This window comes from Vidua chalybeata, chromosome 4, assembly GCF_026979565.1.
Source record: "Vidua chalybeata isolate OUT-0048 chromosome 4, bVidCha1 merged haplotype, whole genome shotgun sequence".
Classification (NCBI taxonomy): Eukaryota; Metazoa; Chordata; class Aves; order Passeriformes; family Viduidae; genus Vidua; species Vidua chalybeata.
In genome coordinates, this window is record NC_071533.1 from 49,465,669 (window position 1) to 49,493,148 (window position 27,480).

The 27,480-nt window shown below is 44.1% G+C and overlaps 1 protein-coding gene across 2 annotated transcripts; it reads right to left on the reverse strand.

The window, feature by feature from the left end:
• Nucleotides 1-1,481: 1,481 nt before the first annotated feature.
• Nucleotides 1,482-6,210, reverse strand: UCHL1 (ubiquitin C-terminal hydrolase L1). 2 transcript variants are annotated; one of them, XM_053940721.1, is made up of 9 exons: nucleotides 6,078-6,210; nucleotides 5,963-5,974; nucleotides 5,369-5,497; nucleotides 4,392-4,542; nucleotides 3,090-3,175; nucleotides 2,967-3,014; nucleotides 2,620-2,689; nucleotides 2,223-2,281; nucleotides 1,482-1,908 (listed from the first exon to the last, which is right to left on the reverse strand). In XM_053940721.1, the coding sequence occupies exons 1-9, from the start codon at nucleotides 6,108-6,110 to the stop codon at nucleotides 1,822-1,824; spliced, it is 675 nt and encodes a 224-aa protein (XP_053796696.1). In that variant the 5' UTR covers nucleotides 6,111-6,210; the 3' UTR covers nucleotides 1,482-1,821. The 2 variants fall into 2 exon arrangements, with proteins under 2 accessions (XP_053796696.1, XP_053796698.1); XM_053940723.1 differs by lacking the exon at nucleotides 5,963-5,974.
• Nucleotides 6,211-27,480: the final 21,270 nt, after the last annotated feature.

Sequence of the window (27,480 nt, forward strand, 5' to 3'; positions counted from 1 at the left end):
GGACTGCTGCAATCACTAAAAAATATACAGTAGTATCTCAAAGACATTTTCAGATTTCTTCAGCATTGACTCTACACAGGCACAGCCACAGCATGTATCCTCAGCAATTGCCCTAAGGGCAAGGAGAGGGTCCTGTGCAGCACTAAAGCTCACAGCCCCAGGTAAGGCAGACAGCTCACTTGGCACCTCCCGTGCTCCTCCTGCTGTAGCTGGTTTTACTGCACCTTCCACTCTCGGTGCTCATGCCCCTTGCCTCTCCTCTGCTGACGGCTGTGTTGCTAAGCAGCCTGAGCCACAAGCATGGCTCCGAGCCTGTGCTGGAGCAGGGCTGCAGCAGAGATGCCCCAGGAGGCCTCTCCCCCCACTAAGACAGCTTCCACTAAGAGGCAGAAGATGATGCTGTTGTAGAGGACAATGACACATAAGAGACCTTTTCTTAGCCATCCCTGCTAACAGAAGCTGAAGCTACTGATGTTTAGAAATGGAGTATGCTGAGGTTTAGCAAATTCTTAGATTTCAAATTAAAATGCGTTGCAACCCTTTGCCAGCTTCGGCTATCAGGTAATTACATGAGCAGTAACAAGGCCTAATACAAAACAACTTCAGCCCACACAGAGCTTTAATAAGAGCTTGAATTAACCTTCAAAAAAAGCCCTGTGACCATCTACAACTGTGTTACCCAGCACTGTATAAAATGGTTGCCAGGGACAGACTGGGACTGCACTAGAATAAAGACCCAAGTTTAAGGGTGTTTTATCCCTGCCTACAGCTACCTGAGGTATCAGCAGGGAGCTGCAAGATCAGCAAACAGCAACAAGACTCAGGTAAAAATCGTTTCCAAAGGTCATGGTTCATGCCAAAGACTATGCATTATGGATTAAGTATCTTTCCCTTGAATCCAAAATTTCATCCTGCTATTAGAAAACCCATGTAGTGTAGGTTTCTCCTTTTTAGGTAATTTTGGATGTGACAAATACATACAGCCTCTTTAAAGGTCTTCATAACAGAATCACAAGTTAGTAAACATATATGGCCTAACCCAGGATTGTGTTCTGCCTCAGCCAGCAGGTTTGATTTTAGCTACAGGTAGGGAAAATACCTGTAGCTGTCTCCTATATATTCTGTGGCTTGTAGCATTAATACAGACCACATTAAGGTCTGAATGTTAATTTATCACACCTTACCCCTCCAAAATAAATGTATTTAGAGTGGCAGATTGCAGCTTATGAGTTTCAGACTGGACATTAGGAAAAGCCTTACTAGAAGGATAGTGCAGCGTGCAGCACTGCAATATGTTACACAGACCAGTGTCTCTCCATCCTTGAAAGCCTCCAAGACACTAGAAAAAGCAATTGCCCTGCTACCCTGAGGCTAACTTAACTTTTTGCTCAGAGGAGAGCTTTGAGGGTCTTTTGAACAGAAGACTTACAGAGGATGCCGCACAACTCCTTTTGGAGAAAATTAGTCATCACTTCAGTCCATTTAGTCTTCCAGCAGAACATTTTATTCTCATTAAGGACAAGGAAATATCAACCAACAACTCAATTAACATAACACAGATCAAACAAGCCCTGTTAAGCATTTTCTACTTAACATGTGAAAAAAGAGTCTAAAGATATCTGATGTGTCCAAACCGTTCACATTAAAACTTGAGCTCATCCTTTAGCATAAGCTCAGCTGATGTTGCTTCTGTGTATAGCAAAAGGTGGAAATAATTTAAGTTACCAGAACAGCTGTGTTTAACAAGTACTGAAGCACTGGAGTTTAAACTGCATTTACTGGTGTGCTATTAAACTGCTTTCCTTGCATATCTTCAGAGTCTTAGGCAGACTTGCAGAAAGCCACAGCAGAAAAACGAACTTCCCCTTTTTCACGCTCTGTAAATTGTCTGCAGATCTTAGCAGAATCCTTGGGGATGAAAAAATACAGCTGCTTAGACTAACCAAATACATTTCCTGTAGAGAACAAGTCTTTGCAGTTTCTCTCCGAGTCCCACCAAATAAGTTACATAATCTTACAGCACCAGCTAATAAATACACTGAACAGGTATCTAGCTCTTAGGGACAATACCTTTAGTAATCATAAACTTGGCAGATTTAAGCACAGACTTGTACAGCAAGTAGGTACAGCCACTATACACCACATCTAGACTTCTCACCTCTTTATATGGCTTTTTATAAGCCTTGTTTTCAGGGAAACAAGCAGCAAGGGAGAAGATTTACCTTCAACAGCAAGTCATCCGAGCTTGTGCCATGGTTTACAGGAAATGGCATACGGCCATCTGTGAAAGAAATACTTCTGAATTAGCAGAACTGAGCATAGTAGACCCAAACAAGTACACATATGATGATACTGGGGAAGTCAAAACAAATTGTCAATAGTCTGAGTGAGATGGAAACAGTGCTCTCAGCTACACCAGTGACAACATGCCTTAGGCCTTCAGTGAAACCCATCATCAGTTAAAATCTTCAGATGAAAATATAAATTGTGTTTTGTGTTTTGGGTCTGGGAGCCTCAGCAAACAGTTTAATTAGCACAAAGTATCTTGCTTGAGCCCCCAACACTGCTGTTGCAGTGTGAAGTAGGCCCAGTCCAAACGCAGAGTTCACAGGACCTTACCCAATTCATACAGGTGTCCATCCACATTGACAAAAAGGATGAAATGGAAGTTCACACTGTTGTCCTCAACCTTAGGAAACACCAGATATATTTGTTAGATTCAAGCTAGCACTGCAAACCCAATTTTGACTACAGAACAAACTTCAACAAGAAAGCAAAGGACTGAAAACTTAAGGTCAGCAGAAGAGGTCTGTGGCAAGACTTCTACAAGGTCAAGCACCAGAAATCCTAATATAAAATGATATTTTACAACTGAACTGTAACAGCTATCTGACAGGCAAAAAATAAGCACTGCTCTACCACCTTCATTAAGCATTTTCCCAAGATTTTACACATTCACATCTTACCCGACATTGTCCTTCTTGCGCAACAGAATTGTGGACTTCTTGTATAGCCTGAAGAGAAAGCAGGTACAGGTTACTACATCTTTAAAGGCTGATAACTGTCAGCAGTTTTTGTAGTTCATATACCTTATTATTTGCCAAATGCTTAGCTCTTTCTTCAGGAGACAAATCGGCTGTTTCATCAAGAAACTTCTTCAGGGCAGACCCCTCCTCTGCACAAGATGAAACATTTTATTCAGTATAGGTAAAACGTCAGTCGCAGTTTAGATGCAGCCCACAGTAATCAATGCTTTTTGCACTAACTACAAGTCATTGCATTCAGCCTGTAACTATCTCCAACATAAGCACATTACAACTACCACTTAAAGTAAGCTATTAACACAGAAGATATTAGTAACAATCTACACAAACAACCAGAGTTGTTTCAGGGAAGAGTGCTTCAGTGTACTCTGGATGCTTGCTTTGAAAATAATTTTCAAATGGGATTTAGCTTTTCTGATTTCCTCACTGCACATTTGGCAGAAATGTTCAATCCTGTTTTGAAGAAATTCAAGAAAAGTACCAGCTATAGGACACATAACTAACAGAATATGGGCAGATTAAATTGTCTCGCTGCCTTCAAATGAAGGCAGCACTTGCTCATGACAAGTTGGTCTGCCATAACATAAATTAGTAGTGCAGTACTAAGATGCACATAAAAGATATGCTGCATCATTGCTTCACTCACCAAGTGTTATTCCAGTGAATCCTTTTTTTAAGGAGAACAAAGCAAAACTATGCTTCAATGCTCGCTATTGACTTCCACATGTTTTCCTTTGTATAAAAAGGAATCCCACATCACAGAAAGGGTCCAAGTTCTCTTAGAATAATGGTAGATATATTTTGCAGATCTAGTCTCTGAACAACAAAATAATCTTTCTCTATAGTAAAGAAACCATCAAAACTATTACCTTGGTAGGAAAAATCTTACAAATCCTCATCTATACAATTTCTCCAGCAAAAAGAAAACATGTTTTAGACTGATTTACAGGCTACTCTGAGCACATCGATTTACATTAGACATAAGAAGCATGAAGAACTCAATCTCATATATTGACATCAAGCTTAATGCCAATAACTACTTCTGAACACAGTGCTTCCTAATCACAGACTTTGGTCAGTCCTGCTAAGTGCCCTTTTCCTCCTGGATTGCTTACTAGGACAATACCTCTGCAGCTAGCAGACAGGAGTCAAAGCACATTCCCTTCTGTGTTTCAGGCAGTTGACATGCTCCTCTCCAAGAGCTGGAAGACCCACTTACCAACTGAAACAGTACAGGATGCCTTAACTTGGCTTGCATGAAAGTAAGCTGTCTCCCAATAGCCCATATCCATTCAATCTGCTGTCAAAAAAACAGAAATTCAAGCACTTCAGAACATTCATACTCACCAAGTTTCAATTTGTCTTTGTTATTAGCCACTGCATGTATCAGACCAATTGTCCCACAGGAGTTACTGACGGTCTGCTTCAGGAAATACACTTTAGAACTGATCTCCTGGTCCTTTATTTTCTCAGTCTGTTGCTTCCTGAAGTTTTCATGCTGTAAACACGAAACTGTTTTAGGCATTTCATCACAGTCCTATCCTTGTATTGTGCACTGGACAAGTAACTATCAGTATGAGGACTAGACAAAGATTTATTCAGAAAGTCATCGTTGTGGCACCAGTAAAGCACCATATGCCTAAACTGGATTCAGGCCAACACTTAATGGACTGACTACCTGCATGATTCAGTCATATCCAAAGGCACTGTTCTTAGCTTCTCCATCTGTGCCACACACTGGAAATAGCTTGGGGTGGGAAACAATATATTGGATAGGCTCTTTTATATCCTCTCTCAGTTGCTTCAATCCATTCAACAAGGCTACTCAGCATGTCTCTACAATAGGCCTTCTAGAATTATTTGCCTTCATGAGCCCCTCCCCATCAGAACAATGTATAAACAACTGCAAAAGCCATCACTATTGGAAAGTTGTAATCCTTCTTTTTAAGAACCTGTTAATTGAATTTGATTTCATCCTTAGCATCAAGTCAATTGAGTATATTAAAGAAGCAATGTAGGCCTCTCCAGATCCAATGATTCAGCATGGCAATGGAATTGCTATTCCTCACACTCAAGATCACTCATGTTTTTTTTTTTTTTTTCCTTAGTCTGATATATAAAGCAAAATCTCACAGGAACACTGGGATGGAATGAGAGCTCTTGTTTGGTTGCTCTGCTCAGCTAAGGCTATTTGGAGGCCGGGACCAAGCACAACACCGTGCCAGTGCCAAGCCCCATCCACACGCAACCATCTGATGCTTGGGGGGATGGCAGCCGCACTCCAGACGGCAGCCAGCGCTACCCTGCCGGGAGGTGACACCCACCTGCTCAGTGAGCGGGAACAGCAGGAGCAGCGCGCAGGCCGGGGTCGGCACGGCGCGCAGCGCCTCATCCTCGAAGCCCAGCACGTCCACGAAACGCCAGCCAGGACCCACCCCGAGGCGGGACAGCACCTGCACGGGGCACAGAGAGCGGGTGGCCCGGCCGCGCCACGCCCGTCCCCGCGGGGCGCGGCCGCCCCAGCCCCGCCGCGCCCGGTGACACAGCACAACGCGCGGCCCCGCCGCGCCGCCTGCCGGCCGCGCCCGCCCCGAGGGCGCACGGGCTCAGCGCCGCTCCGCAGGTGCGGCCGCGCCCCGCGCCCCGGCGGGGCGGGATGCCGAGGGACGGAGGGAGGCGCCGCTCCGCGCCCCGGCGGGGCGGGATGCCGAGGGACGGAGGGAGGCGCCGCTCCGCGCCCCGGCGGGGCGGGATGCCGAGGGACGGAGGGAGGCGCCGCTCCGCAGGTGCGGCCGCGCCCCGCGCAGCGGTACCGCCACCGCGGCTGGCGCTCCCCGGCAGGGCGGGATGCCGAGGGATGCAGGGGGAAGGGCCGGCGCCCTCCCGCCCCCGGCGGTCCTCCGGCGGCGGCAACTCACTTTGTTCAGCATCTGGAAGACAATGCGGGGGGTGGAGGGGGGAAGCGTGAGTGCCGGTGACAGACGGCGTCCCACCACCCGCTCCCCAGCCCTGTCCCCGCCGCCCCTCGCGCACCTCGGGGTTGATCTCCATCGGCTGCCAGGCCATGGCTGCAGGAGCCGGGAAGAAGGCAGGCTATGCCCCACGCACGACGATGTCCCCCGCGGCAGTTCCGCTGCCGAGCCGCTGGCGACGCTGGGGCGCGGAGCCGCCCACCCGGCTCTTATATAGGGGCGGGCTGGCCCACTCCGCGCGGCGGCGGGGGGAGAGGGAGGAGCAGGGCACGGCCGAGGCGGGGGGGCGCGGGCCCGAGGGGCCGCGGGGCCGGGGCCGGGGCCGGGGCCGGGGCCGGGGCCGGGGCCGGGGCTGGGGCTGGGGCTGGGGATGCGGGGCCGGGGGAGCCCGGCCGGGGCTGCGGGGCCGGGGCCGGGGCACGCCGTCTCCGCAGGAGCGGGGTGCGGCCGGCGGCCAGGGGACCACGGCCTCCTGACGCTGGCGTGGAGAAAGTGCTGGAAGCGGGCCGGCAGCGTGGGCAATCGGCTGGCATCACCCAGGGCAACAGGTTTCTTCTCCACCATCAGCCCAGCCCCTGGGCTCCGTGCATCCCGAAAGCCCATGTCTACATTTATGTGCCTAGCCGCTCCTAAGCATCAGACCGTGTTCTGTGTGTGTTGCGTAAAGTATACAATGGTTTTGATATTCAACAAAATCATTAAACGCTTATTTTTAAATTTCCAGTATCATTAATCTGACATGAAAGTCTCCTGTGTGCTGATTGTATCTCTGCATTTGGACCAACCCCTGAACCTGTCCAGTGAAGCTGGTTAAAAAATAGCGGGCTTTTTATCTTTTATTCATGACCTGACAGTTTCTGTGCACAATGTCTTTGGACTAGAACATGTCTGAACAAGGAAACAAAACCAACCTGCTCAAAATACTAGAAATCACGTGGACTCCCAACAGCTTTTCAGATTTTACTGGTAAACAGCCTGATGGGAGCCTTGTGGATCAGCGAGATGCTTCACAGTTGTCTTTCAAACAATGCAAATACTGAACAAAAGAGTCAGCTGAATGTCTGCAGTCTGTTTGGTTTTGATGACTTTCTTCCTTTGGTTTTTCACCATGTTTCAGAACAATTTGGGCCCCAGCGCAGCAAAATTTCTAAGTGCCTTCCTCATTTTAAGCACATTTAAATTAACTTTAGATTTATTGCACTGTAATTTAGTGGGAAATCATTCACGTCAGGTGGTTGCACACGTGTGTTTTTGAACTGAGACCTAGACATCAACGTTACTCAGTTTACCATGAACTCCTTGGGAAAAAAGCCTAGACTTAATCTTTGAAATATGGCCATAAAAGGTTCAGGACGCAGTCTCACACTAGTTCTACCTATAACAAGACTTAGTAAAGAAAAAGCAGGATAGCAAGGCAGGCTTTGAATTTTGTGGCCAAAGCTGGGATGTTTCCGGACAGGATAAAGCCTTGTGCAACCTTGTCTGATCTTTTAGCTGATCATGCCTGGAGCAAGAAGTTGGTCTGCAGATATCCTGAGAACCCTTCTTGAAGTACCCCATGATTCTGTGATTTAGTCTATCACAGTAAAGGGAAGAGCAGTACACACTGTTCAAAACCAAAGATTGCTGGGGAAAACGGGGGCAAGTTTCACAGTAAATCACAGTATCATTTATTTCTGCTTTTTTTCCCCCCATTTACTGTAGCTGAAAACACTCTTTGATGCCTATAAGCAAGCTAAAATTGGCCCAAAATATTAATTCTATATATGGTATCTTTGACTATCTTTCCTTTTATGATGAACTCTTACTGCACTGTAAGATGCAAGGATATCAGAGCAACTTGAATGAACAAGTCCAATGCTAATCGTCCCTGACAGATATGTAGGAGAGTCTGCTTGCAGCTCCTCTGAGAGGACAGCAAAACACACATCTTGCAGCCTACAAAAGAGAAGGCTAAAAAAGGCAAGAAAATCCTATTTCTGAATTGTGCAGTAGCAAATGGTGGTTATGACTCCTGCCTGCCTCAGCAATGGCAGTACTTAAATCCCTAGGTTAGCCATCCCTGGGATGGCTCCTATGTCTAGGCTGTTGAGGGAGACTGCAAACAGTTGAGCAAGTGTAATTTCAGGCTCTGCATGCCATGTAGAGCATGCAGGAAGTGACAGCAGAACTGTTTCTATGGAAGAATCTGTCAAATCTATCAATACACTAATTTTAAAATAAACAGTAAGTGTAACAATATCGGACTTCTAAAATTGCTACTGTTGCATAAAGATGACTTCAGAAAGTCACATAAGAAGTGAGTGCTGTGATACAGTCCCCATCCACCTCATTGCAAAGATGAAGGAAGCCTCTAAACCATCTTTCTTCAGAGAAGAAGATAGATGTGCCTAACACATTTAATCCAATTCATTCCCATTACTGCAACAAAATTAACACTCACCAGGAAAAGTGACTGGACCTACTTGTGAACTTTCTGCACTGTCCAAATGTAATAATAGTACTTGTGATGTTCAACACTGTTCTCAGTGTTAAAGTTTTCCTCAGATGTCTAATCCAGAAAGTGTGGACAAAGGAATCTTTGCTACATATATGATCTTTTGGCAGATTGCTTTCTCTTAGATATAGGACTTGGTGTCAGTATTTACCTTCTCACCTTATTCCAGTTGAAGGTTTACATAAGAACTAGACCTATAAATAAGGCCTCTTCCTGAGTTCAGAGGATCTCCAAACAAAAGTACCTATAACAAGCAGGGTAGTAAAGCTGGCCTTAGACAATGCAGAGCTCCCAAAATGGAAACTGAGTCTGTATACTGTTCTTTAGAAAATAATTTTCCTATTGTCCTGCCAAAATCCAAGCCCTGAGGCAGTCCAAGTCAAAGTCTTCTGCAGTGTCCTCACCTGCCTAGCAAACATCTCAGACATGTGCTTTTCTTCATTTTCTTATAATGACCATGTCCCAAAAGAAGGAAACCTGGAAACGTCCTTAATTCCCTACTCCCTTCCTTCAAAACAAACAATTATTGTCCATAGCTGGCTGACCAGGCAGCAGGATGCAGGTACACAGCTGTGCAGGTGCTGGAGCCACAGGATTTACTGCATGTCACCATCTTCCTGGTGACTGCACATTTGCATTTATCCTTCCGTGAGTAGAAGGTGTTTGAGATAACTGTGCTGACTTACTGTAAGTACCTCCACTGGCTTGGAGGAAAATCCTGCTTGAGATAAACTCTGGCTGAGGTAAATCCTGCAGTTAGCTCAGTTTTACCATAGCAGTGTGCTAGAGAGGGATTGATTTACACACAAATGCAGTATCCTTGCATATGGATGGAGCAATGTTGATGCAGGGCCATGCTCCCTTTGGCATGCCTCCTGCTGTGACTGTGGCCCTGAAGCTGGAAACTTTGTGGGTCTCAACCCTAGCTCTAATGGCAGCTCTGGGGTGAAGTTGGGCGGCCCAGAGAGAAAGGTGTGGAGGGAACAAATGTGTCCCTGGAATGGTAGGATTATGCTGCTCTAAATCCTAATCCTAACCCTAACCCAGAATCAAAACACAGCATTATGACAGGTGCTATGGAGAAAAATAATTTCACCTCAGCCTAAACCTGTACTCTGTGTCACAATGTATCAATCATAAAACATATCTGAGACCAGTGCAGGGACAGTGGGTGTCAGGGATCTGTGTTAGGCTGTAACATCCCCCCTTCTCTTCTGGTAAATTGTCTGGAGCACAGCAGCAATTCCTGCACGAGAGTGCCCCAGCCTTTAATTAGAAGACCAGAGGGATCAATAGGCCAAGCAATTGAGTGCTTTTATAGAGGGGCTGAGTCCATGGAAGATTTGAGCAGGAAGAGACACATCTGTTTGTTTCTGAATTACATCCAGGTTAATTTAAATACTTATGTGAGGAGTCTTGGTGACTGCAAGTCATGCAGCCCAGCATGTGGGGAAGTCTAAATCCAGTCACTACTCAGCACCTGGCTGTCAGCTGCTGCTCTCCAGGTCCACGGGCCAGGAGCTCTGGGCTGAAACGTCTCAATTGTCAAGCAGGAGACTTGCAAATGAAAGAAATTCAAAGCAGCCTAGAGCTGAGTTGGGAATTGGGGGGGGGGAGGGCCCAAATCTTGCTTTACTTAATGTAAAGGTTGAAAAATTTATGTTCTTGTATTCCTTTGTCCACAAGAAGCGTATGTTTTGTCTAGGAAATTGAACAATTAAGGGCTTCTGAAGTGGAGACATACTAAAGGATGTGATCCTGGGTCTGACCTGAGATGAAGACCAGATGGAGAGGGATAACAGAAGCAATGCAGATAAAAGTGTCAGGCTGATGAAGGCGGCTGTTCTGCCAATGAATGCCTTTGTGTGTATTGACTGCTAGCAGTGACTCTGCAATTGCTCTGAACTACAGCCAAGTCCACCAGCAGGTAAAGAACGTGTTCTACAGAGTGAAAGAACTCTTCTGGAAGTCTGTAGGTGGAAGTGTTAAACTGCTGAAATGTAGCTTTCAAGGCTTGCCTTGAAAATCTCAGTTCCAAAGAGTGCGGACATCGTTTCCTTGATTTCAGATCTGTCTGGCAAGATGCTGCTGATTCTTCACTTCTTCCCTCTGAAAAATCATGTCCACCAAACAACGATGGTGTCTACCAGAAGCACAGCAACAGCATGCTTTGTTTCACAGTAGAAGTAGGACAAACAAAGAGTGACTTCTTCCTCTTTTCACAAGGAAAGGTAGGAGGGACATCATTGTGGACAAGGGTTTGAAATGAAATTATATACTATCTTGTTATGAAAGATATGAAAGCTTGCAAGGCTTGTCTCAATGGATAAGAAAGACAGTATATTGGCACCTGGGCAATTAGCCTCTGTCTCCTTTCACTCAAATGCTTTCTTTGGTGATGTAAGCCATCTATCCTTTCTCCTTTATAGGCAGGAATAATCCATCTTTCTAGTTCTGTAGAAGAGAACAGTCCCTGCTTCCTTCCTCTTTGTTTTGTTGACTTAAACATTCTTAGGATTAGTGCTTTTATCTAGAGATGTAAAATATACATTTCAAGAGGACCTTATTCTGTGCAATGATTTAGCATAATATATGTAATAGCTAATAATAATTATTTTTCATTTCAATGTAATACTTGGATGATCTGTGATAAGGACTGCATATCTACTTACATTTTAATCCAGAGAATGCTTTCCTCAGATTAACAGGCACAAAATCAAACAAGATGAGCCATGTCATTTTAAACTATTGGTTGTGAGAGATGTAAATAGCAGCACTTGACTCTTGTAATACACTCTCTAGTACAACACTGTGCCTCTTTCCAAGCACTGTGTTGTGCCAGGCCATCCTGGGGTGACCCCAGTCTGCTTCTCCCCTGCAGTCTTCAGTTTCTTCAGCAAAGATAGCAAAATCTATCCTTAGATTTCTTTCTGAATGCTCAGCAGCCATACAATAGCACTTAAAAAACATTAATCTCTCCCTGAGCTCCCTGGAGACTGCTGGAAGAGCTTATCTTAGACAGGATGAGTTTCTTGTGAAACAAAATAAAAGGCTGCTTCAAATCAGCTCTGGAGCAGTAGCCACTTCTAAACTGGAGGAGAGTAGCAGAAAACAAGGAGAGATGAGAAATGTCAGTCAGTTGAAAGAATATCAAGACACTGAGTCAATAGTACTTTTACAGTAGTAGAGATACACTTCCTCAGGCTTATAGGGTGCTGAGGAAAGACACGGGCCATCTCCCAAATACCTCTTTATGTCAGCAGTCTCCAACCTCTAGAATTAAACTTTTTCAGGGAAAGAACAGAATATACACCTTAAAGAGCTGCTGAGGAGCTACCTTCTGGATCCAGTCTATTGTCACCTGCACTCTCTTTACATGATAATATAGCTTTGGTGTTTCTGGGGGAAATGTGAGGAGAAAATGAAGAAATTGGCTAGCCTGTTTTTGGATGAAGAAGGGAGAAGTATGGCTCTACCATAAGGCTTTTTGTGTCTGTTGAAGAAAAAAGAAAAAGGGGTTGTCCAGCTTGCATGACAACAGAGGCACCTGTAGACAAGAACTCTCACGTGCAGGAGGTTTACTGTGAAATCTTGTAACTACTCCAAGTCAGCACAACAAACAATCTTACAATACATCCTGGATATCAGCTATCTTCTTTTGGGGAGAAGGAAAAGCAGACTGATAGTGATGGGCAGATGTAAAAGGCTTTTTATCCTGTCTTTTTTATGCAAATGGAGACCTTAAGCGGAATTTAAAGTAGTTGACAACTGAAATCAGTGAACAACAAAGCCAATTCATGAAAATACATAAATAAATAAATAATAAAAATCCCCAACCCCCCATGTTTGTTTTTATTCAGAATCCTGAAAGATGGTTGCTTTTTCCACAAAAAAGCACTGACATGGTCCTGTATTCTTGTTGTATCTTATGAATAGTCTTCTGGTCAACTGTCTCCGCCTGATCTTTATATATCTGTTCACCTCTACTTACAGAAATTCTGAATTAAGTTGTGCTCAGCTGAACATGTTCTCTAAAATCTTCACTTGCATAACAAAAATGTCCTGGGTAGTACAAGCTACCCTGAACTCCTACACATCAACAAGGACAGATGTAGCGCAGTATTTACACTAACTTGTGCCAAAGGATTTGCTGCCTCATCTACATGTGCACATTCTTGAGAAGTGTGGGGATTTTGATTTTAATTAGAGAAGTGCTCTGATCTAAAGCTTTAGCTGCAGATCTAAAGCTTTAGCTGCTTTTTCAAGCATGGTTCTTCTGTTGGAGCTACTTCACCTGGAGAGCTGCTGCCAGTCCAGTGAGTGAAGCCAAGAGCTGGGGGTCTCTGGATTGCCCTAAGTCTGCCCTGAGCCTGCCTAGCTAGTCCTGTCCTGAAGTGGGCTGCATGGGAAAGACATTTTCTGCATCTGAGACAAACTACCTCTTCTTAATCACTCCTAAAACATACCTTAGAGTTCCCAGCCTCTACATATACTTGGTGTGCAGGCCTGCCAGGGTAGTGACTCAGAAGTGACTCAGAGCAGCACAGCTTTGACTCTTTCTCACTGTGACCATGGTAAATAAAAAGGCTCATAGACCTAGATCTGAGCTGCTCTTGCTTCTCCACCCTGTAACAGCATATAGAAGCGTTAAATGCATCTCTTAGTCATACTAGCAGATTGTGGTTTTTAGGCAACAAGATCTCCAAAGTCTTTGCTGTACCAATTCCTATGTTAATTACAAATAATTGTAGTTATTAATTTGTACTTACAAGTCAAGGCTTTGATTTCAAAATGTGTAAGAATGAGAGAACCATATATTAATAGCCACTTAATTAATTAACCATATATTAATAGCCACTTTCTAGTACATCTGGCAGAACATAACCTTTTGGTTAAGTTATAATGCTGACACAAAGTGTTTTACACATGGTGACCACCCAGTGTCTTGCTAATGCAGAACAGTTGTCCTGTATGTGCTGCTTGTCCCAGCTGGGCCATGCAGCAGCACAGGGGCCCAGCTGCTCTGACACTGCTGGGGATGTCACTGGTGGAAGGTTATTAGACTTGGCTCAAGTGCAAGCAATTAACATTAAAAACACAGTGAAGCAAATCCAGTTGGGAAACATCTGCCCTTCCAAGGTGCCTTTGACCCAGCCGCTCTTAGAACCTAATACTATAGTGCCTCCTGTGCATCTTCAGATGCTGCTCTCAGAGCACCAGCTGTGCAGAGAAAGGGAAGATTTTTTTTCCCTCTCTGCTTCAGGAAAGAAGTTTTTCCCACTACACAAGGAGGGGAATATTTCCAAACATCCAACTTTAGAGAAGTGTTTGTCACTGATATAGAAACTTATTTTCTGAAGATCGGTTTAACAAGTGCTGTTTTGAATTGTTTACCCAAAGCACATGTTGGTATGAAGAACACCATCATTTGGACCTTGAGCCATACTGTCTCAGTGGAGGAGTTTAGCTTATGAATATGCATGCTGAAACAAATCCCTGTCTCAGTGGAGAAAAATATTTAGATTGCAAGGGAAACTACACTATGGATCAGAAAAACAATGGGACTCTATCACATTCTACAGTTGCAAATATAAATGCAAAACATGCCGCTCTTTCCTGTGTATGTTTATACACGTAGGGCAAAATTCCCATTGAGTGCATTTGCAGCCTGGGCTTTTCTAGCTGTATTTAGGACATTAGGCACTGGACTTTTGTCTCTCTTGTTTCAGAGACAAAGCACTGGCCTTCTGCTGTTAGCAAACCTAGCGTTTCCAACTTTATCTTAGCTTTCTGTACCTCTTAACGTGTATTAGTGGACGTGAGTGTGTATATATGCATAACATAGAATCATAGAATTCTAAAATGGTTTGGGTTGGAAGAGACCCTAAACATCATTTAGTAAGGATGATAGAATCATAGAATATCCTGAGTTGGAAGAAACCCACATGGATGATCAATGTCCAGCTCCTGGTCCTGCACAGGACAACCTCAACAATCACACCATGTGTCTGAGAACATTTTCCGAATGCTTCTTGAACTCTGTCAGGCTTGGTGGTGTCTTGGTGGATCTCTGGGAAGCCTATTCCAGATCCAGCCACCTTCTGGGTGAAGACCCTTTTCCTAATATCCAGCTTAAACCTCCCCCTGACACATCTTCATGCTGTTTCCTTAAGTTCTGTCACTGGTCACCATAGAGAAGAGATCAGTGTCTGCCCTTTCTCTTCCCCTCATGAGGAAGTTGTAACTGCAATGAGGTCTCCCCGCAGTGTCCTCTTCTTCAGGCTGAACAGACCAAGTGCCCTCAGATGCTCTTGTATGGCTCCCCCTCATGACCCTTCACTCATCTTCATAGCCCTCCTCTGGACACTCTCTAACAGCTTTATATCCTTCTTATACTGTGATGCCCAAAACTGCACACAATATTCAAGGTGAGGGTGCACCAGTGCAGAGCAGAGCAGGACAATCCCCTCCCTTGCCCAGCTGGTGATGCTGTGCCTGGTGCACCCAGGACAGAGTTGTCCCTCCTGGCTGCCAGGGCACTGCTGGCTCATGATTACCTTTCCACTGACCAGGACACAGAGGTCTCTTTCCAAGGTGCTACTTGCCAGCATCTCATTCTCCAGTTTGTTTGTATAACCCAGGTGCAGAATCCATCACTTCCCCTTGTGAAATTTCATACAGTTGGTGGTTGTCCAGCTCTCTAATTTTTTGAAGTCTCTCTGCAGGACCACTCTATCTTCCAGGGAGTCAACAACTTCCCACAATTTAGTCCTGCTGATAAAATTAGTTTACTTTCAGGTCCTGCATCCAAGTCAATTATAAGGAGGTTGAAGAGCACTGGCTCTAAATTAGAGCCCTGTGGAACCCACTGTGACAGGTCCCCAGTCTGATGTCACCCCATTCACAAAAACCCTTTGTGCTTGATGCATTAACCAGTTGCTAACCCATCCCATGATGTGTTTATCTAGCTATGTGCTGAACATTTTGTCAGAAGGATACCTGAGAAACAATATGGAAAGCTTTACTGAAATCCAAAAATATTACATTAACTGGCTTCCCTTGATTACCTAGGTGAGTTAACTTGTCATAAAAGCAAATGAAGTTAGTGAAACAGGACTGTCCCCTCATGAAGCCATGCTGGCTGTCAGCAATGACTGCGTTGTCCTTCAAGTGTTTTTTAATAACTCCCAGAATAATTTTCTCCATAATTTTACCAGTCACTGAAGTAAGAATGACAGATCTGTAGTTCCTAGGGTCATCCTTCTTGCCCTTCTTGAAAATCAGAACAACATTTGCTAGCTTCCAGTCAACTGTGACCTCTCCAGATTCCCAAGACTATTCAAAAATCTTTGAGAGAGGTCTCAAACCCCCTGCCATGGGCAGCAACACCTTCAGCTATACCAGGCAGGTTTCTCAAAGCCCCATAAATATCATGAGGCTATTCTGGCCTGAAACGGCTTTCCTGACTGCTTCCCAGGGAGCTGTACTGATCATCATCCTTGGTTGCCTGTTAGGCAGAACCTGCAGTGAAGTTCTTCCAGGGAAAGCTCCAAGATGCCAGAGCAGCAGGCCTGAAGCATAGCACCTGCTGCCAATGGAGAGGTGTTTTCCTAAAACTTCCAAGCTGTGCTTTATTTTGTGCTGTTTGAACAACAAAATATTTAGAGCCTCAAATGCAACCTACATTGCAAAATCTCTATTGTATTCCTATTTCTCAGTTGTAGGAAAATATTGCTGATCATATGCTTCAGCTTCCATCAGGGCTAGAGTGCCCATTTTAAGCAGCCAAGTCAAGAAAATCTAGCTAGATTTCAGCTTTGAAAGTGTGAGCTGTTCTCTTTATTTGACTACCTATAATTACAGGCCTTGGTCTGTGACAGCTTTTGAGTATTTTTGTCCACCAGAGCCACATAAAAGACTAAGCGGAGTTTGCAGAAAAGTCAGCTCTGAAAGCAGCTACAGGCTTCTAGCAGTGCCTAAGCAGCTACTGTAGCATTTAGACACTCTGCAGCTTTTTTGTTACAAAGAGCAGCTTTCCCCCCATCTGGCCCTTCCAGCTAGAAGGAAGTTCCAAATGGGCTGTTTACCTGCAGTGGTCAGTTGGTATGCTCTCCTGTTTCAAATATAGTGATTGTTTGTGAGAGAACACAGTCACCCTGCTTGCACTGCTCAGAACCTGCCTGTAATAATAACAAAAAAATGGAGCTGCCCATGTTTGGATGAGTGGGTGGGCTGGGTAAATTCACCACATAACCAAAGAGTTTATATGCCTGGGGGCCAATCAGGTCAGGCCACGTTTCCTTCAACCCTCCCTGTAGGAAATCTCAATATACTGCTGTGTAATAGGCAGAGAAAGGAGAGATCAGAGAATTACATCAAAACAGATGTCTAAGAGATCATTTATAATTACTTTACAACTATTCCTGGATGCAAGGCTTTGCATTCCTGAAGAGCTAGAGAGAAACTTCAAAATTATCATTCTGCCTTGCTTGGCACACCAAGATATGAGAGAACTGCTGGCCTACAAACTTGTACTTGTTCCTATACAGCCTTCATTAAAGTAGTGGCAATGTGCCTGAGGTAGCTAATACAGCAAATGGGAGAAGGTTCCATGCGTATAGCAGGAGGCCTTGATTTAGTTCCTGATTTGATTTAACTACTGGAATAATCTTATCTGAAACTGATGTCTTGTGGCCTTTGCTTCTCTATAAATAACACAGGGAAGTTTGTTCATGGCAGAATTAACCTTTCACTCTATGCTAGCCCAGGGAGCACTAAGGAGACAGGAATTGAAAATAATGGGAGCGACACATTCTTTTGCACAGGTCCTGAGAAGCAGTGTGTCACAATGTGTCTGGGGGACTGAACCCTCCAAGCCTGCTCAAGCCTGTAATGAAAAATTACATGCTACGAGTCTAATTCTTAAATCTCCTAGCTGCAGGTGCACTGTGTGTGGTGGTTTTTGCTTTTTCCGGAAAATTATTTGATTTTGTATTTAAAATGGAGACTTGCTGTAGCTGCATGAAAATGTTAGAGAAAGTGTCCCTGTCCCAACCATTCTGCTATAATCGAATTTTCTTAGTTAAGTTTCTGTGCTTAGGATCAGTATATCCAGCCAAAGACGGTGTATGTGTGTCTGTGCTATGGAAGCGCAGTAGCACCACTAGATGGTAGCCTTGCTTATTTCATAGCCACTTTCCTACTGCAGTCCGCCGCAGCGAGAGAGTAAGAGTTTCCCGAGATGGGGTCATTGCCTACTGTAACTACCCCTCTACACAGACTAACCCCTAAGTAAAAAGCTACTGCACAGAAGAAAGCAGGGGAGAAACGATGAACTCCTCCTCAGAGCACGCTTGGGGCACAGACAGTCCTGATGCAAGGCCTGCAAACCCGCGTGGCAGTGGGGAAGTGTGGCAAGCACATTTCTCTCTCTCTCAGGATTTTTTATTGAGGTGCAAAGAGAGAAATGAAAGAGAAAACAATTTCTATTTCTGCTCCTTGTTTTTCTCTTGTGGAATGTGTTTGGAGAATTGTTTACCTGGGGTGAGCGCTTGGTTGGACCATGGTGGATTGTTTGGGCCTGATGGCCAATCGGATCCACCTGTGTCTGGGCTCTGGAGAACAGGGTCACGAGTTGTGAGTTAGTTAGATATGATAGTTAGAGAAAGTAGCATGTAGTATTTAGTATCCTCTTTTATATAGCATATTAATGTATTATAACATAATTATAATAAAGCAATCATTCAGCCTTCTGAAATGGAGTTAGACATCATTATTCTTCCCATTGGGTTCGCCGACATCTACAACAGGGAAGGTCAGCTGCACAGGTTTACTTGCCCGTGGACATTCCTATGGACCGTCATTCCTCGTTGCAAAGTTGGAGAGATTTTGACCAACATAAAATTGCAGCCAATAGTTCACACACAGGAACAGCAAGATGATAATAACATTCTTTTGGTATGAACTGATGATATAGAAAGGCCTCTCCTTTTTTCTCCACTGTTGTTTATAAACACTATTCCACAAGATGTTTGTATCTTATGTAAAAGAGTAAGTGCTCAAGAGCTGGACTTTGATTATCCTTGTGGGTCCCTTCCAAATAATGATATTCTATGATTCTATGAAATATCTGATAAGCCTAGGCAAGCACTGCATCCACACAGAAATGTTGCCAAGAAGTGAGTGTATTGGGCAGAAGGCATTTAGGATGTATATGAAATTCCTTAATTTGTTTCCTCAACACTTCATTTTTATGGCACTGCTTACTACGCTGCAATCCAAAGTGCATTATATAGAATAGGTAACTAAATATTAATCATAACTCTAACCACATAGTGAAAACCACAATGCAGTGTTATTACACTTATTTTTATTAAAGGAACATGGATTTCTGAGTATCTTGCCTGTGCATTTCTGTCAGGGAAATTTATTAATAGGGTATTCACTAATAAGCTTGGTAACCTGCTAGTTGTCTTGCATCTCTAAAGTAGATACAGTGCTTATTCCAGGGAGAGTTCTTCCCCAGTATGCTGTCAAAGCATAAAAGCTTTCCCTCCTGCTGGATCATGTGCTTTGTTGAAGAGGGAAGCAATCTGATTTGCAAATGCTGGAATTTGATTAATTACCTTTGGATGTCTCAGGAGGTCATAGGTCCTTCTGAAACTGATCACGATAACATGATTTTATTACAGATCATTATAACTATTTAGAGGTTTTTCTGAGCCATCTTCTTAGTCTTGAATCTAAAAATATCAATTAAAATGTGAGTTTTAGCTTATAAAAGTGTTAGGAAATTAAATCATGTCCAATTTTAAGACAAATGGAAAAAGTGGGTACCACTACAGAAAAATACATTTAGGAATAAGTTATTAAATATTAAAGTATAATTTCTAGGTGCTTTGCTCTGAATTACTTTGCCTAATTGTTGTATGTCTTTGCCTAAATTATGTTTCTTCTTGTTCATCAGTGTAGCACTTATAATTACAAATAATTTGTTCTGTTCTTTAGGCTGGTGGATGTCAATATGATCTTCTAAAAACATAAACATTTTTAATTAAAGATGTAATATTGCTATTAATCGTAATGATCCTTTAAATTGTTCTCAGTCCATGAGTGTTCTGTTATTACCTGGAACAAATTGTAAAGGCAGGGAACAAAACACAGAGGAAGGTTATGGAATACATAGGAAAAATCATCTCTTGCAGATAAAGAGATTTGCTGTTATAAAAGGTGTGATAAATTTCAAAGTAGACTTGGGCACTTCAATAGGACTACTAAATGTGTTTACATTTACAAGAATGTGTCAGAAAATGTATGAGATGCAAATTTCATTATTGTAATGGACTCCTTTGACCTCCTTATATGTCTTAGGTCACTCCAATGTGACATTATTTTATTGCTGATTGTTTTGCATCTACTGTTCCAGGGACCTCCTAAAATTGTTAGAAGGTGTAGAATGAAAGGTCTGTTACATGCTTTCCACTGAACTACCATCCTATGTTGAATTTTTGCTTTAGCAATGACCAGTTTCTTCCCCTGCAATCTCAAAAGCCTAGCTTGGCAGAACAGGCAATATTCCCCGTATTTGGAAGGCATTAAACAGAAATATCTGCCTACAGGTGTGTTCTATTGTCTTGGGACGCTGCTGTGATTCTCTACTCATCCATCTCAAGATGTGTCTAGGGATTTAATCTGAACCATAACCTATAGCAATGCATGCAGCTTAGAGCAATGAAGTTGCCAGCCCTGGTTCTTTACTTGTTTGTTTTCTGCACACAAGAACACCTCATTCCTTTCCAGTCACGGGGGTTACCTGAGTTTTGAGACCAAGCAGAGCACAGCTGCCTGGAGCGCTATGCTGATGCCAAGCACACTCCATTAATCCATGACCAGACGGGGTTTGCTAATGTTCATCAGCCATGTGGATGTGTAACCCACTGCCATGTTGCTACTTGTGCCCATATCCAGTGTGAAAAACAATTCTTAGAATCATAGAAACATACAATTGTTAGGGTTGGAAAAGATATCGAAGATCATGAAGTCCATTAACCCAACACTGCCAAGCCCACCACTAAACCACATCCCCAAGTACTACATCTACTGATACTGTTAAGTACCTTCAGAGATGGTGACTCCACCATTTCCCTGGGCAGCCTGTTCCAATGCTTAACAACACATTCAGTGAAGAAATTTTCCTTAATATCCAGCATAAACCTCCCATAGTGCAACTTCAAGCTGTTTTTTCTTTTCCTACTGCTTTTTACCTGGGAGAAGTGACCAACAGCTGTTTACAACCTCCTTTCAGGTAATTGTAGAGTGATAAAATCTTCCAGGGCTTCCCAGCCTACTTGGCTGTCTACCTCTCTGTCTCTCAGTATTGCCAGAGGAGCACTGGCATACAGCAGGTGGCATTTTAGGAGAATCATTACCACCGTCTCACCTTGATATGGTTACATTACTACACTCGCCAAGCACGAGCCAGACCCTTCTTTTTTCCTCAAGGAGAAAAAAAGGATTTTTTTTTTTTTTTTTTCCAGGGGGTAGACCTGCCTCACACACACAACCTCTACTCCTTCACAGAGGTACACCTGCTCTGATGTGAGCTGCTGGCCGAAAGTCCCCGGTGCGGCCCGGCCGAGGGGCCGCGGGCCGGGCCATGCGGGGCGGGAGCGGGGCGGGCGGGCACGCACACGACATGGCGCCGCGGCCATCCCCCCTGGCCCCGCCCGGCCGGCACCCTGCGGGCCGCGGCTCTGGGCGGCGGCCGGGGCGGAGGGAGAGGAGGGGCGGTGGCGGCCGGCGGCCGGAATCGTTTCCTGGGTAAGCGCAGCGGGCTGGGAAGCGTTTCCGGAAGGCTGGTCGCATCCCGCAGCGGCTTCGGGCGCCTCCGCGGCGGGCGGCGGAGCGGCGCGGCGGGCAGGTGCGCTCCGCGGCGGGGAGGGCAGGGCAGAGCAGAGCAGGGCAGGGCAGGGCAGGGCAGGGCAGAGCAGAGCAGGGCAGGGCAGCGCGTCCCGTCCCGCGGCAGAGCCCCGGTGCGCGGCCACCCGCGGTGCCGCCGCTCCGCCCGGCCCGCTGCCGGTGCGACCGGGCAGGAGGCCGGGGGAGGGTCCTGCCGCCCTTGCTCGGGGCGATTCCGGCGCATCCCGGTCTCGGGGGTGCGGGGCCGAGGCCGGCCTGCGGTCCGCTGCCTTCCCCCGGTGTGCAGGAGCGCTGCCGCTGCTACTGCAGAGCGCTGGCCGAGCCTGCGGCGAGCGTGGGCTCTGCTCCTGCGGGCGGCGAACAGCAGCGGCAGCCGGTCTTGTTCTGCTGGTGGTGGTGCGGTAAAAAAACCTGAAAAATGGTAAAAGTGCCTGTAGCTTGCTTTTTATGTTTGTTTTTGGGTTTGTTTTGTTTTGTTTTGTTTTTTAATTAGTAGAGTGAGAGAGTTGAGCTCTGTGATTAAATCGTACCTTGAGGGTTACGCGGGGGGCTGCGAATGGGAGCGTGCAAAAAATACAGTCCTCGGAACAAAACGTAGACCCCATTAATCCGTCGGAAGTTGTCAGGAATTTGCTTGGGTCCTAAGGCAGCTCCCAAGGAGCTACTTTTCGTTGCGGCTAGAGAGATAAAATGGAAAGTGTAACGGTTTGTATTTGAACTTCATTGCTTTGCCTGCTTGTTTGCAATGTTTTATAATTCTTGGCTGGACTCCTGCTTGCCAGGGAGGGTAAGTGTACTTCTGTGCTTTAAACACAAAATAACCAAACCAAGAAAAAAACCCAACTCTGCGGTGCTGATGCGCTGATAGGCTTTGTGCGTTGTGGTTGTTACTGGTAGCTGTATGTCGCAAATGGTGTCTGCAGTCAGTTGTTCAGGGTAACAGTATCTGCTGCAAGTTTCAGTGCTTCACCACGATCTGCTGTGTTGCCCCAGGAGCTGAGGTACCGTTGCTGCTGAGCTGCTGCAGGTTTGCTGTGTCCTCTGGCTCAGGTGTGCTCCTCCAGTTTGTTCTAGATCCTACCTATCGTCATCCTGCCATCTCGTGCTCTAGCATTTTCTGAACGCCTGAATGAGTTGTCTGTCTTGTGTTTAAAACTATTTTCTGCTGGCATAATTGCATTTAGTTAAAATAAGAGTGCAAATGTCCTAGTACTTAAAGGAAGAGACATCCTCTTACGGTGACCTTGGGACAAAATCTTGGCTGATTAATTTCCTTGCCTGGAACAGTCATGTGGAGTGTGGATATTTTTGTTCTTCCTTTACTGCAATGAATGTGTGATGGAATACTTTTTGGCTTGTATTTTTTGGGGTTTTTTGTCATCTAAGGGAAATCAAGGTCTGGAGAAGACTCTTTGGGATGAGGAGTAATTTTATCCTGTGGTATGAAGAAAACATAACTGTAGTAACAAGGAGGAAGATTCTTGGCTCTGAAGCAGCATGAGTGAATGTGCCTTTCCCAGCAAGAGTCATCTAAATATTAGATTATAACTGTGGGAATCATTTTCTAGGAGAGGAAATGCATGACTTGCAAACCTGGATTTTTCTTTTTGTTTTTCAGTTCTGCAGCTAAGTTGGAAACCAGTGGCAAAACTGGTCTTTTTTTTGGTGTGGTGTTGAGTAGACTTTGCTGTGCCATTGGTCAGGAGGGATGGAGACTTCCTTAGGAAATGCCCGAGGAGCCTAGAAAGGGCTGCTGCAGGGTTTGAGCTGAAGAGAGTGGCGACTTCAGGAGCTTAAGGGGGAATTCGAGTACTTGAGATTGCCTGCTGTAAGGATTTTTTAGCAGAAGTTGTGAAAAACTGAAGTGAATCCTGGTAGCTGATAGGTAATGGTGAGCAACTGACGGATTGCATCTCCTTCAGATAGCAAGCTTTGACACAGGATGTGTAGTCATACTTGGAACGAATCATCCTCACTGAAAATAAACTATCCTGTAGATCCCTTTCTAGTGGGACACAAAGTCCTACCTTTGTACCCTGCTGCGAGCAAGGAGCTCCATTACTGGGAGCAGTAGAGCCAGGGATGTGCTGGGTGCACTGGCTGATCACTGACCAAGTTGTTGCTGCCTTGCTGCTATGGAGAAAGTGAAGGTGATGAAGTGATGAGTGTGTTAGGCTGGGACACAGGCAGGAGCCGTGGTGGAATGGGTGTGAGCTCCTGGGGAGTGCCAGCCATGGGTTCTCTCACCTGTGCTGCAGGTGGGACAGTGCAGACTGAGGCTGGAGGACAGCAGTATCAATTATTCCAGAGACGACAAGGAAAGCCTGGCTTGTTTACCCCAGCAAATAAGGCTGAGATGGAATATGATTGCAGTCTGCAAGTACAGCTGGGATATAAACACTAGAAAGGGAGAGAGGAGCTATTTAAGCTAAAGGGCAATGTTGGCATAAGAACAAATGGATATAAACTGGCATGAAGAAATTTAACCTGAAGTTTACACAGTTTCTTCCTTTAATGGGCTCAGGTTCTAGAACAACCTTCAAATGGGGTAAATGGGAGTAAGCCCCATAACTGGCTCTTGAGGATGAGGAAGCTGAGGAAGTCTGTATTGTGTGCTTGGCTGTGCAATAGGAAGAGAAGAGAGAAGAAGGCAGAAAAGAAGGCTTGGTGACTCAGGAAAAGCTTTTCTGTATGTCTGAGTTAAGTTAATATAGATTTTATATATTAGTGTTTCTTATTTTAAAAATCTGATGTTACAAAACTGATATAAAAATGCCTGCTTTACAGCTTGTATTGCTACATGGTTGCAATTTGCTTAGTGGCCATTTTCTGAAATGTTTTGTATGTTAGTTTTTTCCCCCCTCTAAAATAATGTATTGTCTAACAACTGCATCTAATTGTGTGGAAAATCTTTTTCCTTAAAGTCCAAGCTGTGCATAAGAAAACTATATGTTTATATGTATTATTAACTTTCAGGTTGAAAAATGAACTGCAGCAATTCCTTCCCCCACCCCACACCATATCAAAGTAATTAATAAATCCTCTCAAAAAGGATTTTTGAGAGGATTTTTTTTTTGGGGGGGGGGGGGTGTAGTGTAGACCCAGATAGTGTAAACTGAGACCAGTTCTCCAAAGTATGCTGTGACTGGAAGACCAGAATTAAATGAAGTTAAATTTGAAAACAAGTCTAGTTGAGCTACTTGTGCATGGGATTTGTCTCATTTGTTTTCCTGCAGAATAGCTGAGTTATTTGGCATGATGGTTGCAGTACTTGAACTTGTATGAAGTCTGTAGTTGGTTTGAAAAATATTGTGTGTGCAACACGGAATGCAACCAACTGCAGATGCTGTATGATAGGTACTGTGACTGTCAGCAGTACCTGACTGCTTCTCATGATGATCAGTATCCCAGCATGTCCGTGCCTGTCTCCTTGTCTCATTATGCTTTGGATAGAGCACTGATCTGTGCTGTCCCTTGAGATTTAAGAGGCAGAGGGTGTTTTTGAAATGCTCTGTGTGGTGTCCTGCTTTAGTTGCCTAATTCTTTTTACCCTCCAGCCTGCTTTCTTTGTAATCTGTTGTCTTCTGCAACCTTTTTTCTTTTTTTCCCTTTTTATTTTTAAATTTTTCCTGTTACCATGTAAGCAGATGTCAAAGGAAAAATGAGAACAGGATGCCCTTATTCAAAACCTCCTCTACAGATACTCTCTGAACCTCTGGCTGTTCTCAGCTTGGTATTGGGTTGGGAGCAAGCTTTCCCTTCAAAACATTTGATGGCTTTTGGTGCCAAATGCCTGTCTGGTCTGTCTGCAGCCTCCTGGGACCTTGTTGCAGCCTCTGTGGCCTTTAGCCAGGAGTGCTGCTTGTCAGTAGGTCTGCTTCTGGCTGTGAAAGGAATTCCTGCTTTCTGCTTGGATTCCCCTGGGTCCCTGCTGAGATTATTGTCTCTTTTACCATTTTCCATTCACCTGCAAGGGGTGTTACAGGTGGGAGACCGTAGAGTTCTGCCAGGAGAATTTGAGGGAATTGTTATGTTGCAGAGAGTGCCCTGGGGTTGCTGATGACCACTGGTTTATCTGTGCCTCATCTGGGAGGTCCTGGTTGCTGAAGTCTGTTGCCAAGGGTGTAAGAACAGAAATGAATGTAGGAGTCTGCCCTGACAAAGACAGCAGACACTTGGCCTCCATGACTCTCAGGATAGTGAGTTAACCTTGTTAAAGAAAGTGGATTTCTTTATGCCTTAAAAAGATGAAACTCAATTTAGCTGGAGATTTAAGGTCAGCCTCAAAAGTTCCGTCTCCCAATTTTAAAGTCATTTTCTTTCTTTAACTGAAACGTTCTGAGCTTCAGTCTTCCCTGAAAATGTGATATTTGTTTGGGTAAGTATTTAGATCATGACTTTTACTGCTGAACAAACCCTGCATCTGAGTGTAACAGTGATTAGTGCATTTTTAAAGTGGTCTGCATACCAATTAGGATGATTAACTAGATGCAAATATGTGCCTTTATCAGTAGTCTTTGCTGCATTTGATACTGAACACTCATCTCAGATGAATGAAGTCTGAAGCAGTTCAGTCTAGGAATTCATGAATGTAAACTGCTAACTTGAGTAGTAGTGCATTGAAAATAATATGTGACAGAGGGAGGTTTCCTGGAAAATAAAATATGCAAATTTTTATTCTGATCTCAGTCCCAGATAGCCAGTGTCTGTAATTCTGGTTTATTTTAACTTATGAATAGTGCTATGGCTTTAAAGTACTTTAAGCAAACTCTAGACAGACTTATATTTGACAGTTTAATCTGTCTGACTTCACAATTTAAAAACCTTCGCTAAAATCTCAGTGGTGTTCTCCTCTAGCTATGCCAAAGTGGAGTTATAACTCAGTGATTTATTATTGTTTGGCTGTTCTTATTTTCTGGAGAAGACTAAAGGGGAATCTTTTTTTCCTTTGTCTTCCTTGCTGGATTACATTGCATCCCAGATAATATACCCTGTCAGACAAAGAATCAGTTCTGTCTGCCTTTGGGGAAACCCTCCTGGAAGCACTAGTCATGCTTCACTATGATATGCTTTTAAGCAATTTTGCAGTGTGTTTAGTTGTTTTGTTGGAGGTTTGTTTTTCTTTGCCTTTAGTGCAAATGCAGTTTAATTTTCAAAGGCACCAAAAGGAACATTTCTAAAGTACTTCTGCAGATTTCAAGTGTAGATGATGTGTTTAAAAATACCATTTGGATTTAATGTTGGTGTTAAAATATGTTTCATGCAGTACTCTCAGTCACAACTGATTTTTTCCTTATATCCATTAGTTGGTTATGGAGGGAGGTTTCCCGATGTAATTACTGTGTGTGAAGGACAGATTCCAAAGAGAAGGAAATTGACATGCATTAGTGTTCCTTACCTCTATGAATTAGCTTGTTTTAACAGAAGAAACTACCATGAGCTTTATATGTTGTTGTCATCTGTTGTAGAAACATATATTTTCTTTGCAGTGTTCTCAGGACAAGAAGCCCTCAAACAGTTATTAAATGGCAGTAATTAGTGTATCTAATATTGCCACAAATTAGTTAAGACTTTATTGGGAACCTTGTAAGTGTAATTTCTCAGATGAATTGAAGGGAGATGCTACAGGGTTCCTACAAGCCAGCTGCAGAATTCAGCAAATGAGGAGCTTGACATTAAGCCATCCTATGTATCTAATATAGAATTTCATTTACCCAAACTACTGCTTCCACTTCATACGGCAGTGTAAGCAGTAGTTTGGGTAAATATGGCAACTAATGAATTGCTCTTGTGTTTACACTTGCCTTGTTAATTCTATTTGCAAAGAGGTTTATTGTTAGCAAGAGATGTTTCTTAGTAAGGTGTTGGATTGTGTAGCTATGGAGAAAGCTGTGCAGAGAACCACCATGAAACATGAAAGGGAACTGCAGGGAAGAGAAATAAGGAGGAGGAATGCTCTCCCATGGAGAACTTGGCACTTGACAGATCAAATTGGGATTTAAATGCGGCATAATGGAAAGGAAGTTTAATTACATTGTGTAAGTGAGTT

Bases quoted from the DNA above. Each gene is read 5' to 3' on its own strand.
- UCHL1 (XM_053940721.1), bottom strand. From the start codon at position 6,110: ATGGCCTGGCAGCCGATGGAGATCAACCCCGAG. The intron at 3,176-4,391 runs GTGAGTATGAAT...CATCTTGTGCAG, and splicing joins CAAAGACAAATTGAAACTTG to AGGAGGGGTCTGCCCTGAAG. The intron at 1,909-2,222 runs GTAAATCTTCTC...TTCATCCCCAAG, and splicing joins CGGATGACTTGCTGTTGAAG to GATTCTGCTAAGATCTGCAG.